This window comes from Schistocerca americana, chromosome 1 (genome assembly GCF_021461395.2).
Source record: "Schistocerca americana isolate TAMUIC-IGC-003095 chromosome 1, iqSchAmer2.1, whole genome shotgun sequence".
Classification (NCBI taxonomy): Eukaryota; Metazoa; Arthropoda; class Insecta; order Orthoptera; family Acrididae; genus Schistocerca; species Schistocerca americana.
Window position 1 is genome coordinate 661,123,507 of NC_060119.1, and position 15,870 is coordinate 661,139,376.

At 37.2% G+C, this 15,870-nt stretch overlaps 1 protein-coding gene across 1 annotated transcript in view; it reads right to left on the minus strand.

The window, feature by feature from the left end:
* The window catches only part of LOC124587131 (collagen alpha chain CG42342), a 610,604-nt gene that overhangs the window by 334,073 nt on the left and 260,661 nt on the right, over positions 1-15,870 (minus strand). Inside the window, exon 14 of the mRNA XM_047131431.1 lies at positions 11,392-11,418. Coding sequence (XP_046987387.1) covers positions 11,392-11,418 — 27 coding nt within the window. The remainder of the gene's footprint in view (positions 1-11,391; positions 11,419-15,870) is intronic.

The following is a 15,870-nucleotide window of genomic DNA, read 5'->3' on the forward strand; positions in this document are numbered from 1 at the left end:
AAGTCTAAGTCCCTAATAGTTTGTTACAGCTCATCAAACAACTTGTACTGGGCAACAGTACCTGTAACTTAATAGTAGGTATACATCTATCTATGCTGCACCAAACCCATCATCAAATGGAAACTTCTTGATCAGCCCTTATAGTAATGTTTACACTCATTCACCAAAAATATACTGATAGTTTCAGTTTCAGTTAAAGACTATGAAATCATATCTACAAGGCACGAATGAGATACTTATGAATGTCGTCTTATAATGAGCAACATGCAAAATAAATTTAAACAAATATATGTTTAACTCATTTGCAACTGACTTCATCTCTCTGCTGGTAAATGGGTGCTCTAGAGGGAGGCAAGTTAAGCACACAATTTGTAGTGTTTTGAGGATTTCTGCATAAATTCTAGAACCACTCAGGCTTCTACCATCTTGAACACACAATATTTTAAATATAAGTGAGAGAGAGCCTATTTATTGTGCATCACCTGTCTGTGTGTGCAGGTTTGAAGTTTATCGTGAGACGACTATAGACATGGCAGTCAAACAGCACCGGCAAGTGTTTGCTGGTCGCGCCATGGAAGCCGTAGTGAAAGAACAAGGAGTGTTTATGTATTCTGTGCTGTTTTATAACTTTGATTATTGTAGTGGACAAAAAAAGAACAATGGAGTTGGAAAAAAGACTTAATTAATGCTCTTTTTGGACTTGGAATGGATAAAACATGTATTCAGATTCAGCATGAGAATGGACTTTGTTATTAAGCCAACCTTTTCTTATGATTAAATAAACTCTGTTTTTAACATTTGGACATGTGAAGAGACTTACTTGATAGTGTTTGTTTATGTGGAGAAGGAGTTTTGTAAAAGTTTGATGTTCAAATATATGTTATGAAGCAAAGCAAAAGAAACTGTGTACGAGTGTTTATTTTTATAAGTAGAAAGAGTTGTGAGGTAACGGGCGAGTTGTGGCACCCTGAAAATATTCTAAGTCTGGAGTTGGCATGGCTGCACTGAGGCCTCTTGGCGGGTCGTGGGCTAGCAGGAACCACGTGGTGCCAAACGTTAGCTTAGCAAGAGGGGTAGCCCCAAAGTGTGGTCCAACCACATGGCTGGGAATTCCATGGTGACACTGTGATGATGAAGGAGACATGCCAGGAGTGCCAAAGATGGCGGACTTTGTGAAACATTAATGGCAGACATTTCACAGCTCGTATAGAAATTAATAACAGCCAGAGGAATAATGATAACTTAATAAAAAACATGCACATTTCCATTATTTGCACGATGATTCTGATGGTGTAATCAGATTTTCAATGTCTTTATTAGTTTAAAGTTTAGTATCTGACTGTAAATTGTACAAGTAACACCCAACAACAAATTTCCAAAATCTAAATGACTCATCCAATTTCGTCGATTGACATGTCTTTAGAAAGCCATTAGTGTAAACCTAAATTGGTATGAATTACTGGCATGTAACTTGAACAGTACATGAGTTATTGGAGGTCAAAGTGTCCGATTACTATCGATCGTGTCAGGCCATAAGTACTAAACAGTTACACGAAAAAATGATAGTAGCATGCTTATAAATATGTTTATTCTTCTATGTCTTTCTTTACATCTGAGATATACTATTCATGAAGAAATTGGTTAAATATTTACTGTGTTCTAGAAAGCACAGAAACATTAGCCTACTGGCCTACCTTTTGTTCTGTTCCTTTGATATATGTTTATTTAATTTGTTTATGTATCTAATAATGTGTGTTAGAGTGTGTTAGAGTATTTCGAATGTGTTTCAAAATGTGTGTGAGTTTGCATTGGCTTGGAGACATGACGGAAGCACTATCGCCAATCACAGCGCTCGTTACTAAGGGAGGCAACTACCGAAGTGAATGGAGGGGAGTTCAGAACAGGGCGGCACAGGGGTGAGTATGGCGTAGAGAACTTGGGGAGTTGAGGATAGTATTGGGTGAGGCACGCACAATGGCGAGAGAGACTTGGAGTGTGGAGTGGTTTGCATGTGGTCGTGAGAGATAGAAATACTTCAGAGTGCAGACTTCTGAACTTCTGAGATTTCCAAGGTTTCTACAGTGGAGATGTAGCATGTGTTTAGAAATGAATATCTCAAGAGCTATGTTGTCATTCATAACTAATTATGTGCAGTAGGAATCTATTCTTTTCCTGTGATTCAACTTACATTTTATTTAATTGCTGGACCATTGACACCAATAAGTGTTTTACAGAAATATACCACATTCTCAAAAGTACTTCTACTATTGTACTCTTCATTTAAAGTTGTTAAGATAGTACCTGCAGATTTAATTTAATTGCAAAATTTCTACGTTACATTCGCAATTGCCGAGTGATAGGAACTTTCGAACATTCGATTCATGTGTCTATCCATGTGTCTATTCTCAGCAGTATTTGGCTTGTAATGTGGCAACTATGTATACCAACCAAAACTTTTAATATTTCAACTCTGAGTTGGAGGGTACATAGTTGAGGGCCACCACACCATCACATCATCATTTATTATTTGAAAGCCCGCAGTGTCTTAGCTAACCAGCAGGGAAAGTCAGCTGACCATCTGAAGTAAGTCGTATTGTTAAAGAAGTGGGATTTTGCACTCATACTTCGCCACTTTAAGTCATCCAGAGCATTAGAAACTGTTTCAGCATGGGCCACAATGCACACTGTAGAAAATGTCAACAGAACGCATGTGACCTTGGCAAATACAGAAATTTCTTTTAACATACTGTATGCTCACAAAATTTGTTCATTTTTTACAATAACTTAGACTCACAAGGAGAAAACTAAATTCATTCATCAAGAAAAGAAGATTAAAAACACCTCATAGAGATTTTCTATGGCCCAGACTCTTGCTTTGTCAACTATAAATTTCACTGGAAAATCTTTCATAAAATGCATCACTGGCCTATTACTTGCTGATTTAAACTCTTACAAAATAACAGAATACAAAAGAGTTGTTACCCTACACAGTTCAGCAAGTTGCAATCCGTGCACATATGTTTACTTAATTTGCAATGATATGCTCCCTATGTCAGTAAATAAATAGGCAAAATTAGCATTTTCAAAACTAAATCTCATTTAATCCAGTATGTGTCAATCACAGTACAAGGAACCTAATTGCCCTAACAGTTGTTTTGCACTCAGAAAACTTGTATTTCCTGCTGACCTATGGAGTAATTCTGTTTTTATACAATTTAGTTTTTATACAACACAAATAAATGAACAAAACTGTGGCAGTTATTTTAAGAGAGGACCTTCCATACAGAGATGTAAAATAACTTTCAGTGAAGTTAATAGCAACTACATTAACATTAAGCGTGGAGTCATAAGTGTAAGAAAGTGTACACTGAAAGCCACTACAAAGGCAGGAACTCTTTGCTGACAAGAAATGGCTGTCAGTATGGAAGACATATGGACTCCAGTATCAGAGTTAGAGTTTGAGAGAACTCAGAACTTTGGAAGACTTGTGAACCAACAACACAAATTTCTAAAATCACTGATGGAAATGACAGCCAATTGATTATTCAAGCCAGTATGTAGGTTTTTTGACACTTTTTGAAAAAATACAATTATATAACCCTGTAGATGGTAAAGACTTGAACAACATTATTCGAGGGTGAAATAAAAAAAGGACACAAGTCATGCTGAGTAGCAGAAATGAGGTTAGTGATAAAAACTTAATACCAAAATCAGGGTCAATAGACAAAGAGACACCACTTTGTAACCTTTGAAGGACAATATAAGAAGCATGCTAGCACATACAAATAGGCCATTCTTCACTAAACGAGATCTACTAGTGTCAAACATAGGACAAATCTGAGAAAAAAATATCTGAGACTGTACATCTGGAGTGCAGCCATGTATAGAAGAGATCGAAGGACTGTAAGAAAACTGGAAAACAGCGAATCAAAGCACTTGAGACATGGTGTTGCAGAAGCATCCTAAAAATTAAGAACACTCATAAGATATTAAATGAGGAGGTTATCTGTTAAACCACTGAGGAAAGGAATATTCAGAAGAAAATGCTCACTAGAAGAGGGAACTTGTGAAAAGTATGTATTACAACATCAAGGAATAGCTTCCATGGTTGTAGAGAGAGCTGTAGAGGGGAAGAAACTGTAGGTGAAGAGAGAGTTTGGAATATGTTTAATAAATAATCGGGGATATTGGGTGTAAGTGTCAATCTGATACGAAGAGGCTGGTGTGCAGGAGGAAGTCATGTTGTGCCCAATCAAACTGATCAGAATACTTCTGGAAAGAAAGGCCAGTTAAACACATGAAAATGTTCACAATAGAGACTGAAACAGGTGGCCATTAAGTGTGACTGGATAACTCATGAAAAGAATAAAGTAGCAAATCAAGAGAACTGTTACTTTACAATCAAGAAACAGCTTATGCACGATGATGAAATGAAACAACCAGTTCATCATTACAATAATGGAAAACATCTCCAACAGAACAAACAAATATGGTTCTATATTACAATAAACTACCAAAAATGGTTAAAATATGAAGAAAAATGTGTATGCTGTTTACAGGGGTTGGAAAAAAATACGGACACACTGAGAGAAATGCATGATAAACATAAATACAGGTGCTAGCAAGCACTGTTGTATTTGATCACAAATGGCACCTGAACAATGCCCTCACTACATTGCAAGTGTCAGATATAGCCAGATCAGTCTTCTTTGAAGTTGTGAGTGCATTTTGCTGGAGCTAAGTGAGATCAAACATGAGCAAATTCATGATGTTTGTATAGTGGATGCTTCAGTAACAAAGGTAACTTAAATGTTTGGTGTTAAAAGAGACACCATATCATAGATTTATACCAAATACATGGAAAGCAGGAAAATATCACCTGCTACGTCACAACGTAAATGAAAGTGTGTGCTGAGTGATCCTGACAAATTGTCCTTGAAGAGGATTGGTTTGAAAAGTAAGAGGATGTTAGCTGCAAAATTTGTTATAGAACTGAATGTTGCACTGATGAACCCAGCACCAAACTAACCATGAAGGGAACTCCACAAGCTGAGAATTGCAGGGTGAGCTGGAATTCCAAAACCACACATCAGTAACACAAATGCTGGTAATAGGAAAATATGGTGCCAAAGCCATGAAACCTAGACTATGGGGCAATAGAAGAGAGTCTTTTGATGAAATGAGTCTTGTTACACACTGTTTCTAACTTCTGGCTGAGTTTACATCTGACTTACAATGCGGACTGCGTGTTGCCAAGAGTGAAACATGGCACGTGTTTGGTGACAATTTGGGAGCCATATCATGGTATTCCATGGGCTCCATAGTTACTGTGCAAGGCCAGACGGCTGTCAGGGATTATGTTACCATTTTGGTTGATCAGGTGCAATGGAACAAAATTTGTTTCAAAATGGTGATGCTGTGTTCCAAGATGACAGGGCCTCTGTTTACAAAGCTCACATTTTCCAGCACTGGTTTTGTGAGCATGAGGATGCCCTGGCCATCAAAGTCACCAAATCTCAATATCATTTAGCCCTTGTGGTCTACTATGAAGAGAAGAGGGCATGATTATTATGCACCTCCATTATCATTACCTGAACTTCCCTCTATTCTGCAACAAGCATGGTATAAGATTCCTCTGGAAACCACACAGGCCTCTATTTATCCATTCCCAGATGACTGGAAGCTGTTTTGGAACTCATTGGTTTTATTGGTTTTTCCTATGATGTATTAGGCATGTGTTATTCTTTTATGTTTCCATATTCCCCACCCCCTCCCAATACAGTAAACACTATTTCCATTGGTGTTTGTTTTTATTCACTCCCTTTCTTAATTAATTGCAATTTACTTTTTGCTACTCACTAGCATGAGGATAATTTGTAAATGTACAAAAGAACAGAGTGCACTTATAAAAATTGCTCAGTTCTCTAACTGATAAAAGGGCAGTTCATGAATTTTAATCTTCATGCTGGCAGTATTTCACAATAGAGTAAAAGTACCTAAATTCCAAAAATCATATTACTGCTGTCAACACACTGTATTACTGTATACTTGTACAATGTTTTTGAGTAAATGAGATTTTTATATATATATATATATATATATATATATATATATATATATATATATATATATATATATATATATATGAAGGCCAGACATACCAACAATTAAAGGGAACAGCCATGGGTACCAGGATGGCCCCCTCCTATGCCAACCTATTCATGGGTCGCTTAGAGGAAGCCTTCTTGGTTACCCAAGTCTGCCAACCCAAAGTTTGGTACAGATTTATTGATGACATCTTTATGATCTGGACTCACAGTGAAGAAGAACTCCAGAATTTCCTCTCCAACCTCAACTCCTTTGGTTCCATCAGATTCACCTGGTCCTATTCCAAATCCCATGCCACTTTCCTTGACGTTGACCTCCACCTGTCCAATGGCCAACTTCACACGTCCGTCCACATCAAACCCACCAACAATCAACAGTACCTCCATTATGACAGCTGCCACCCATTCCACATCAAACGGTCCCTTCCCTACAGCCTAGGTCTTCGTGGCAAACGAATCTGCTCCAGTCCAGAATCCCTGAATCATTACACCAACAACCTGAAAACAGCTTTCGCATCCCGCAACTACCCTCCCGACCTGGTACAGAAGCAAGAAACCAGAGCCACTTCCTTGTCCCCTCAAACCCAGAATGCCCCACAGAAAAAACACAAAAGTGCCCCACTTGTGACAGGATACTTTCCGGGACTGGACCAGACTCTGAATGTGGCTCTCCAGCAGGGATACGACTTCCTCAAATCCTGCCCTGAAATGAGATCCATCCTTCATGAAATCCTCCCCACTCCGCCAAGAGTGTCTTTCCCCCGTCCACCTAACCTTCGTAACCTGTTAGTTCATCCCTATGAAATCCCCAAACCACCTTCCCTACCCTCTGGCTCCTATCCTTGTAACCGCCCCCGATGCAAAACCTGTCCCATGCACCCTCCCACCACCACCTACTCCAGTCCTGTAACCCGGAAGGTGTACACGATCAAAGGCAGAGCCACGTGTGAAAGCACCCACGTGATTTACCAACTGACCTGCCTACACTGTGATGAATTCTATGTGGGAATGACCAGCAACAAACTGTCCATTCGCATGAATGGACACAGGCAGACAGTGTTTGTTGGTCATGAGGATCACCCTGTGGCTAAACATGCCTTGGTGCACGGCCAGCACATCTTGGCACAGTGTTACGCCATTCGGGTTATCTGGATACTTCCCACTAACACCAACCTATCCGAACTTCGGAGATGGGAACTTGCCCTTCAATATATCCTCTCTTCCCGTTATCCACCAGGCCTCAATCTCCGCTAATTTCAAGTTGCCGCCACTCATACCTCACCTGTCATTCAACATCATCTTTGCCTCTGTACTTCTGCCTTGACTGACATCTCTGCCCAAATTCTTTGTCTTTAAATATGTCTGCTTGTGTCTGTATGTGTGGATGGATATGTGCGTGTGTGCGAATGTATACCTGTCCTTTTTTCCCCCTAAGGTAAGTCTTTCCGCTCCCGGGATTGGAATGACTCCTTACCCTCTCCCTTAAAACCCACTTCCTTTCGTCTTCCCCTCTCCTTCCCTCTTTCCTGATGAGGCAACAGTTTGTTGCGAAAGCTTGAATTTTGTGTGTATGTTTGTGTTTGTTTGTGTGTCTATCGACCTGCCAGCGCTTTCGTTCGGTAAGTCACCTCATTTTTGATTTTTATATATATATATATATATATATATATATATATATATATATATATATATATATATATATACAAAAAAAGATGATTTGACTTACCAAATGAAAGTGCTGGCAGGTCGACAGACACACAAACAACCACAAACATACACACAAAATTAAAGCTGTTGCCTCATCAGGAAAGAGGGAAGGAGAGGGAAAGACGAAACAAGACGAAAGGAAGTGGGTTTTAAGGGAGAGGGTAAGGAGTCATTCCAATCCCGGGAGCGGAAAGACTTACCTTAGGGGGAAAAAAGGACGGGTATACACTCGCGCACACACACACACACACACACACACACACACACACACACACATATCCATCCACACATATACAGACACAAGCAGACATATTTAAAGACAAAGAGTTTGGGCAGAGATGCTCTTTGTCTTTAAATATGTCTGCTTGTGTCTGTATATGTGTGGATGGATATGTGTGTGTGTGTGCGCGCGAGTGTATACCCGTCCTTTTTTCCCCCTAAGGTAAGTCTTTCCGCTCCCGGGATTGGCATGACTCCTTACCCTCTCCCTTAAAACCCACTTCCTTTCGTCTTTCCCTCTCCTTCCCTCTTTCCTGACGAGGCAACAGTTTGTTGCGAAAGCTTGAATTTTGTGTGTATGTTTGTGGTTGTTTGTGTGTCTGTCGACCTGCCAGCACTTTCATTTGGTAAGTCAAATCATCTTTGTTTTTAGATATTTATTTCCTATGTGGAATGCTTCCCTCTATTTATATATATATATATATATATATATATATATATATATATAATGGAAGGAAACATTCCACATGGGAAAAATTATATATAAAAACAAAGATGAGGTGACTTACCGAACAAAAGCGCTGGCAGGTCGATAGACACACAAACAAACACAAACATACACACAAAATTCAAGCTTTCGCAACAAACTGTTGCCTCATCAGGAAAGAGGGAAGGAGAGGGGAAGACGAAAGGAAGTGGGTTTTAAAGGAGAGGGTAAGGAGTCATTCCAATCCCAGGAGCGGAAAGACTTACCTTAGGGGGAAAAAAGGACAGGTATACACTCGCACACACACACACATATGTGTTTGTTCGGTAAGTCACCTCATCTTTGTTTTTTTATATATATATATATATATATATATATATTCACTAATTATTCATAAATAGGCAAATGATGAAAAGTGATATTATTTAATGACATTAAGTCAGAATTTCAGTAAATTATATAACTAGCAAACTGATCTATCACTCTGCATTTCTGTGCCCTTAAGAATGCCTAAATGTGCTCATCTCACTACAGTAAGTGTCTTTAATGTTAGTTACATAAATTAAGCAGTACTAAAAAGCATGAACAAGCTTATGTAATACAAATATGAGGGTCACTCTGAAGGTTTAAGAAATTAATTCAAATTCCTGCTTTTGCAAAGATATAATTTTACATATCCTCGAATAATTTGCTTCACAATGTATACTAGAATGTATACTATAGTGCAACTAGGTGACCTCAGAGTGTGTCTTCCTGGGAGATTTATCAAGAAAACCCAGTATCCAGATATATGTGATTACAGAGACTCAAATTAATTTTTGCGGATGATTTCTTTTCTTTATTAGAACAGAAAGAAAGTGCATGGTTCTAGATATAATTGCCTAGCGGGTGTAGAAATGTCTAGAGCTAGGATTTTTCAAGACAAATAAGGGTGGAAAGAGGAGAGCAGCTGGCCTCCTAGTATGTCGATATGCTGTCATGACAGTACAAGATCTTATGCAATTCAGCTTTTGCCATCTTCTGCTTTGTCATTTTGAAAAATCATGTCAATTCAAATCCCAATATACAAAGCTGCAGTTACTATCTTACTGTCAAGTGCATTTATAATTATAGCTCAGTATTTTTTAGTTTAAGCTGCAACACAAAGTCGCACAGGAGGCCAGCAGGTATTATTTGAGAACTGAGTATGTCTTTTTTCAGAACTGTTTGGCTGCTAAAAGTAACAGTCCACTCGTTGTTCCTCCAAGCACAAAATTTGTGTACAAAAATGAAGTTTTAAAAGTGGGCTGTTGTTATTAGTGGTCAAAAAGCAGAGAAAAAAGATGTGCTCAATATTGGTAAGTATCCACTAACTTGAAAGAAAATGGGCACTGTGCTTTGGCCCATCTTCCTTGCCCTCATCTTATTTGCTGGATAAATGTCATTATGGAAGTGTAAGTTGAAAGGCATTCATTTCATTTTTTTGAGTCAAAATTAAACAGGAATGTTCCCACATCAATTACATAATTTTGTCTCCTTGATTCAATTAAATGAAATATATACTGTTAGATATATGCCACTATTAGGCAGTAGAATTTTCATTGACTGTAAGCCTTCTTTATATGAGGACTCTTGTATTAAGTCAATAGAATAGGATGTCTATGCTGTCCCAAAAGCATGGTGAATGTGTTGGCAGGTGCAGAAGGGAGGTTCTACAAAAATTCTTGAAACAAATTTAATTTTGAAGGACAGTTACATAATTTCAGTATTTATTGGACTACTGACAGCCCATATGCATGAAAGAGGAAGAGGTTCCAAATGCCATGCAAAGTTCCACAAGCTACTGACTGGCATTCATAACCAGTTTGACACTGTAATGCATCATCATTCAGAACTGACCCTGGGCATGTGAACAATGGATATTTCTCCTTGGTTTTCCACAGCAATACATAACTGAACATTTCCTAAACAATTTACGTTGGGGATTTGTTTCAGTGTGCCTTTTTTTGGAAGTGTAATGCCAAACAGATCCCACTTATGAAAAACGAAATACAGAGTGACCATCATAAATTAAAGAATCAACAAATAAAAAAAAAACTCAATTGCATAATTTTTCAAGTTATTCATCAGTATATTGTTGTTATTAATGTTGTCTACATAGCTATGAACTTCTACTCCTAAATGTTTTTGCTGAAAATTTTATATGTACAGCAAAGCTGTCTCTATTACATTATCTGAACTCAATGTGGTCTTGAGGGGCAAGGAGGTAAATTGTTTCAAACAGTGATGAATATAGCATGCAGATACAAGCATAATACTGTTTAGAGACTTTATGAAAATCAGTGAGGAAATAAATCATTTGTAGCAATTAGTCAAATTGACCTTAAGCAATGTTTCTACAGGTGTCTCTCTTAATTGAATATCCTGTGTGCAATACATGAATCTTCTGTACTCACCAATATTGAGATAAGCTTGCACATGTACATTTTAAAATCATGAAGAATTACAATATTACAATTAAATATTAATAAACATAGTTTACTGGTGTTATAATATTTCTGCAGTAGTATATAAAATGCTTAGGAAGAAAAAAAGATATGGATACCACAGATGAAATAGAATACTAGAAAATTTCTCAAAATTAAATAGTCTGTGTTGTTGTTGTTATGTAAGCAATTACCAATTATAAAATTCTCATATTAGCTGGAAAATTTCACATAAACATTTAAGATGAGTTAAAGTACAAGTTATGTTTTGGACATATACAACACAATATAAATGCTCTCCCATAAGTTATTTTAAACTAAAATTCCAGTGTAAGTTAGTGAATTCATCCGCTAGTTTAACCTAATTGCATCTCTACATAAAAATGAATTAACTAGTTTCTCTTACCTGTCTCCGTCTGAGTTTTTTGTACTTCTGCGATTCAACAAGTGTGCCGAGAAAAGAGAAAAAGGACACGTTACAGTCTATAGTTTATGAGATGTAACACTTAAAAATCTACAACTTATTTCTCAATTACATTTTTGAAAAGATACACAATTACAGAAGCACACAGTCGTCTTTCAGTAAGTGGATAAAGACTACATAAATAAATACATAAATTTCCTGCTGACACTCCTCAACAGAAACAGAAATCATAGTTCATCCAGTAAAAACTGTTAATTTTACAACTGTACTTACAAAATCATCCACTCATCAGCACAATATGAAAATGACTGACAAATTACAAAGCAAAGGAATACCTAAAGTGATAAGTTCTCATTATAATGATGTTATTAAGTTTGTCAGGCACCAATACTTCTACAGTGTCTCTTCCCCTCCTCACTTCCCATAATATCATCATTCCCATCCAGTTTAGTAACAGTAACACCTATGTGATGTCAGGATACAACTACAAAAGATATCAAAATCTTGAGTACCAGTTTTAAAAAAGGAAAGAAAAAACACACAAACAAATTGTCTCCCAATTTCATTATCCCCATCCTGAAACACATCCAGTTGAACTCTTCACCCATAGCTGATTTTGTCAATATTTGAGCCACTTGTATTTCTGTAGCTGATGTACTTTACTTCCAATTGTGCTTTACTATCAAACTGTCATACAAAATTATACTTAATACCAGTATGGTTCAGTCATTAATGTTCCCTTTTATACCAACAGATATAAGCATAACAGATTGTCTTAAAAGACATTTGGAGTTTTCATATATGTTCTAAAATCTTTAGAACATTTCTTTGGCCACAAAATTCCTCTTGTCTAAAAAACATAAAACTGTTTCTGTTGTATGAAGTGGCCACAAGTTTGTCTTTTTGTAGTCCAATACAGAGTGTTTCCAAAAAGAAACATGAATCATGTTGCATATACTCTGCTCTCTTCACTCCCCCACTTAGGATCAACATAATACAGAACAGCATTTGTATATGTCTTTCTGTAACACAAACATCAGCTTCCCTTTGATATTTCAAACATTCACTTCAGACCTTTTCAACATCTTTCTATGGGTCTATTTTCATGTCTGCTAAAATTGTTAATTTATGCATGATCTTTGGGCTTGAGCTGTCAAAGAATTACGATGAATGTTCAATAAGCAATGCAACACTCACTTTTTTTCCTCACCCAGTTTTGGTTCAACAAATGTAGAATTTGTTGTGGGACATCAAGGACTATTCTCACTTCAGCTCCTATAATTTCATGAAGTTCTGATTGGTGGTGTCCCTATATGTAGCCTTCAAAATGGTGTCTGTAACGGAGATGCGTTTCAAGCAGAGAGTTGTTATTGGTTTCTTTTTGTGGAAAACCAGAGCATCACAGATATTCATATACACATACAGAATGTCTATAGAGACCTTGCAGTGAACAAAAGCACTGTGAGTCAATGGATGAAGTGTCTGTCATCATCACAACCAGGTCACGCAAATCTATCCGATCTCCTGTGTGCTGGCCGACAGCACATGGCTGTGGCTTCAGCAATGTTGGAAAGTGCAGACACTCTCATTTCAGGAGATTGATGGATCACATCGAACACCTCATTGCACAATTGGACATCTTTGTTGGTAGTTCTGACACAATCATCCACCGTTGGGGTGCTCAAAGGTGTGCAACCATTGGGTTCTTCGCAGTATAACCATCTGTGTGCACCTACTTGCACATTACAAGGCTGATTATGACAATTTTTTGTCAAACACTATGTGGAGGTTATTGCTGAAGCAAAGCGTTGGCTCCTATGTCAGCCATTAGACTGGTACCATGCGAGCATACAGGACTTCCCAGTTAAGTTGGTGTAAGGCTATCACAGTGAATGGAGATTATATTAAAAACAGGGTTTTGTATTCAAAGGAGTGGAGAATAATATGGTGTATTAGAATGCTTAATTAAACCAAGCTGCTTTCAGAAAAAATGGTGTTGCGTTACTTATTGAATGTCCTTCCCAATTAACTCACTGTATTCATATTCAACCATGTCTCCACAATCTTCTTACCTGGTATTGACATCCATATGCTTCTTGCAAGGTTTGCAGTCTTCTATAATGAATCTATTTAGCAAGTTTTGGTCATAAGTGCATTGATTAAGAAATACTCTGCAAGGAACTTGGATCACTGAGTTCTCTCATTCAAAACGTTGTCATTAATTTATACATAATACCTGTGAGTTTGTTCCACAATTCCTGACAATCAAAATGTAATTAACATATAGTGGCACATAAACAATTAAGTCATCAAAACTTCCAACACATATATTTATCAATTTTAGAGTGTTGAAACCCTATTTCCTTCACAAAATTGTCAAGTGCCAAGCTCTCAGAATGTGGTTCACTCCATATAAGGAGTTGTGAAGTTCACATCCAGGTCCTTCCATATTCTGTACACCTCAAAGTACTTCAATATAAATATCATCAACAAGTCTTTCATGTAGAAATGTATTCTGTACATCTATTTGTCCTATGACAAAAGTCATATTCATTCGCCAAACTAAAAATAGCAGTCAAAGTAGTGAGTCAAAGAGCATGTTTCCTTATGGTTATATACTATTACCTATGCTCAACCTCAGTTTCTAAATCTGTCTTGTCCTGTCCAATATTTCAGGATAATTTTCTGTTACTTTGGACACTCAACAGCTCTTATTTACTGGAAGCGATGTTGATGTTCGAGGTACAGTTCTTCTTTTATTGCCTTCGTCCATTCTCATGACAATGTTTATTCTTTAAATCTTCAAAATCCTGAGATACATTTTCCACATATATTTCTGCATTCAAAGTGAAATCTGGTTGGTCATCATATTTCAAGATTTCCTTATCAGTCTGTTATTTCATTTCTGAAGGTTTCTTTTCCTTCATCTTTTCATTTGTTATGAGCTCTGGATTTCCATCATCAGCTTGTTGACTTTCCTAGAAAATGGTTTCATTCTGATGTCCCTCATCTTCTGATTTGTTTTCCATTATCTCAACCACTCTAACAGTCCCTTTTGTGAGCCTGTCATTCACTTATTTGTTCTACATATACAAGTACAAGATACTTTTTGGATTGCAGACACACATTAGAATTTATTTATAATTTCATGGAGACAATACTAAAATGCATTATATCTTGATTACTCATAAATGACATGTTACAGATGAGAAAACAGTTTACTTTTCTGCAACCATTCTTTAATACTATGAAATTACTTATTGGTATGGAACTCATCCAATGCCACTTCAAAGCAGCTTTCTTTTAAATTTTTTTAGGTACCTCAGATGTTTATTACACAATATATAATAGCTGCTGTTGTTTGCACTTTTTGTGTTATGCTTTGCCAGGTGATAGTTATAATGTATGCCAGCGTTACAAATAAATAAAATTTTGTTTAAGTTATTGTACAGTTGGTACTTCAAAACTTGTGCAAGTTTTTAAATAGAGATGAGAGTGTAAGTGATTGCTTAGTCCTGAAAATTCCTTTACATGATTCATTATAGCAGAGACTGCACAGTATCCTTATTACTTCCTCCCATTCTTCTACACAACCTCCCCCCCCCCCCCCCCCACTTTAAAAAAAAATTAGACATATATTCTATCTATATCCTGGAGTGCAGGACAAACCCCAAACTTCAGTTCTATGTGTAAGATGTAGACACACTAATCCAAAGCACACTATACACATTTTCTCATGACTTAGAATTTGTTACATATCTTCACTGAAAAAATAAAAAAATAACCTTTTTCTTCCAAAGATAGCCTTTTTGCTGAAAGTTTATATGGTTAGCGGTCTTCTCATTGTGCCGTCAGTGACTCACAACTCCTCTATGTGGTGAATAGCAATCTGTCCTTTTCATAATCTTGTTATTGTATCATGCTGGACTTTCCATTGTTGACATTCCCTAACTACATTTCTTTCATCTCACAACCCACTGTAGTTTTCCTATGTTATGATTCTCTAACACATTACTTTACTCAATGACCATCCTTTTCTTTCTCTACTTTCCTGTATTTTGCAGCCACCTTCTAAAATGCACATGCTCTGTCTTCCGAGCCACATCAAGTGTCTCTCTGTGTACAACACATGGCAACATGACCATGCAGGTTGCTGGTGCAGCATGTCATGTCGCACATTCTTCTGGCCAATACAATTACTCCTAGACCTACAAACTGATCACACTTCCTTCCTCACTCTTGCTTCCATACCTTCTTGTGCCACATGAACTCGAGGAACCCATACCTGATCACACCCATCCTGTCTCTCTCTTCCTTAATTCCAGCATGCACATATTGATCTCACTTAATCGATTTACACTTGCTATTCCTTATCTTCACACATATCCATCCACTGATCTGCAACCCGCTATTATTATCTCTCTATATATTTTCTCTTTAATCTCATTATGTTTTCACATG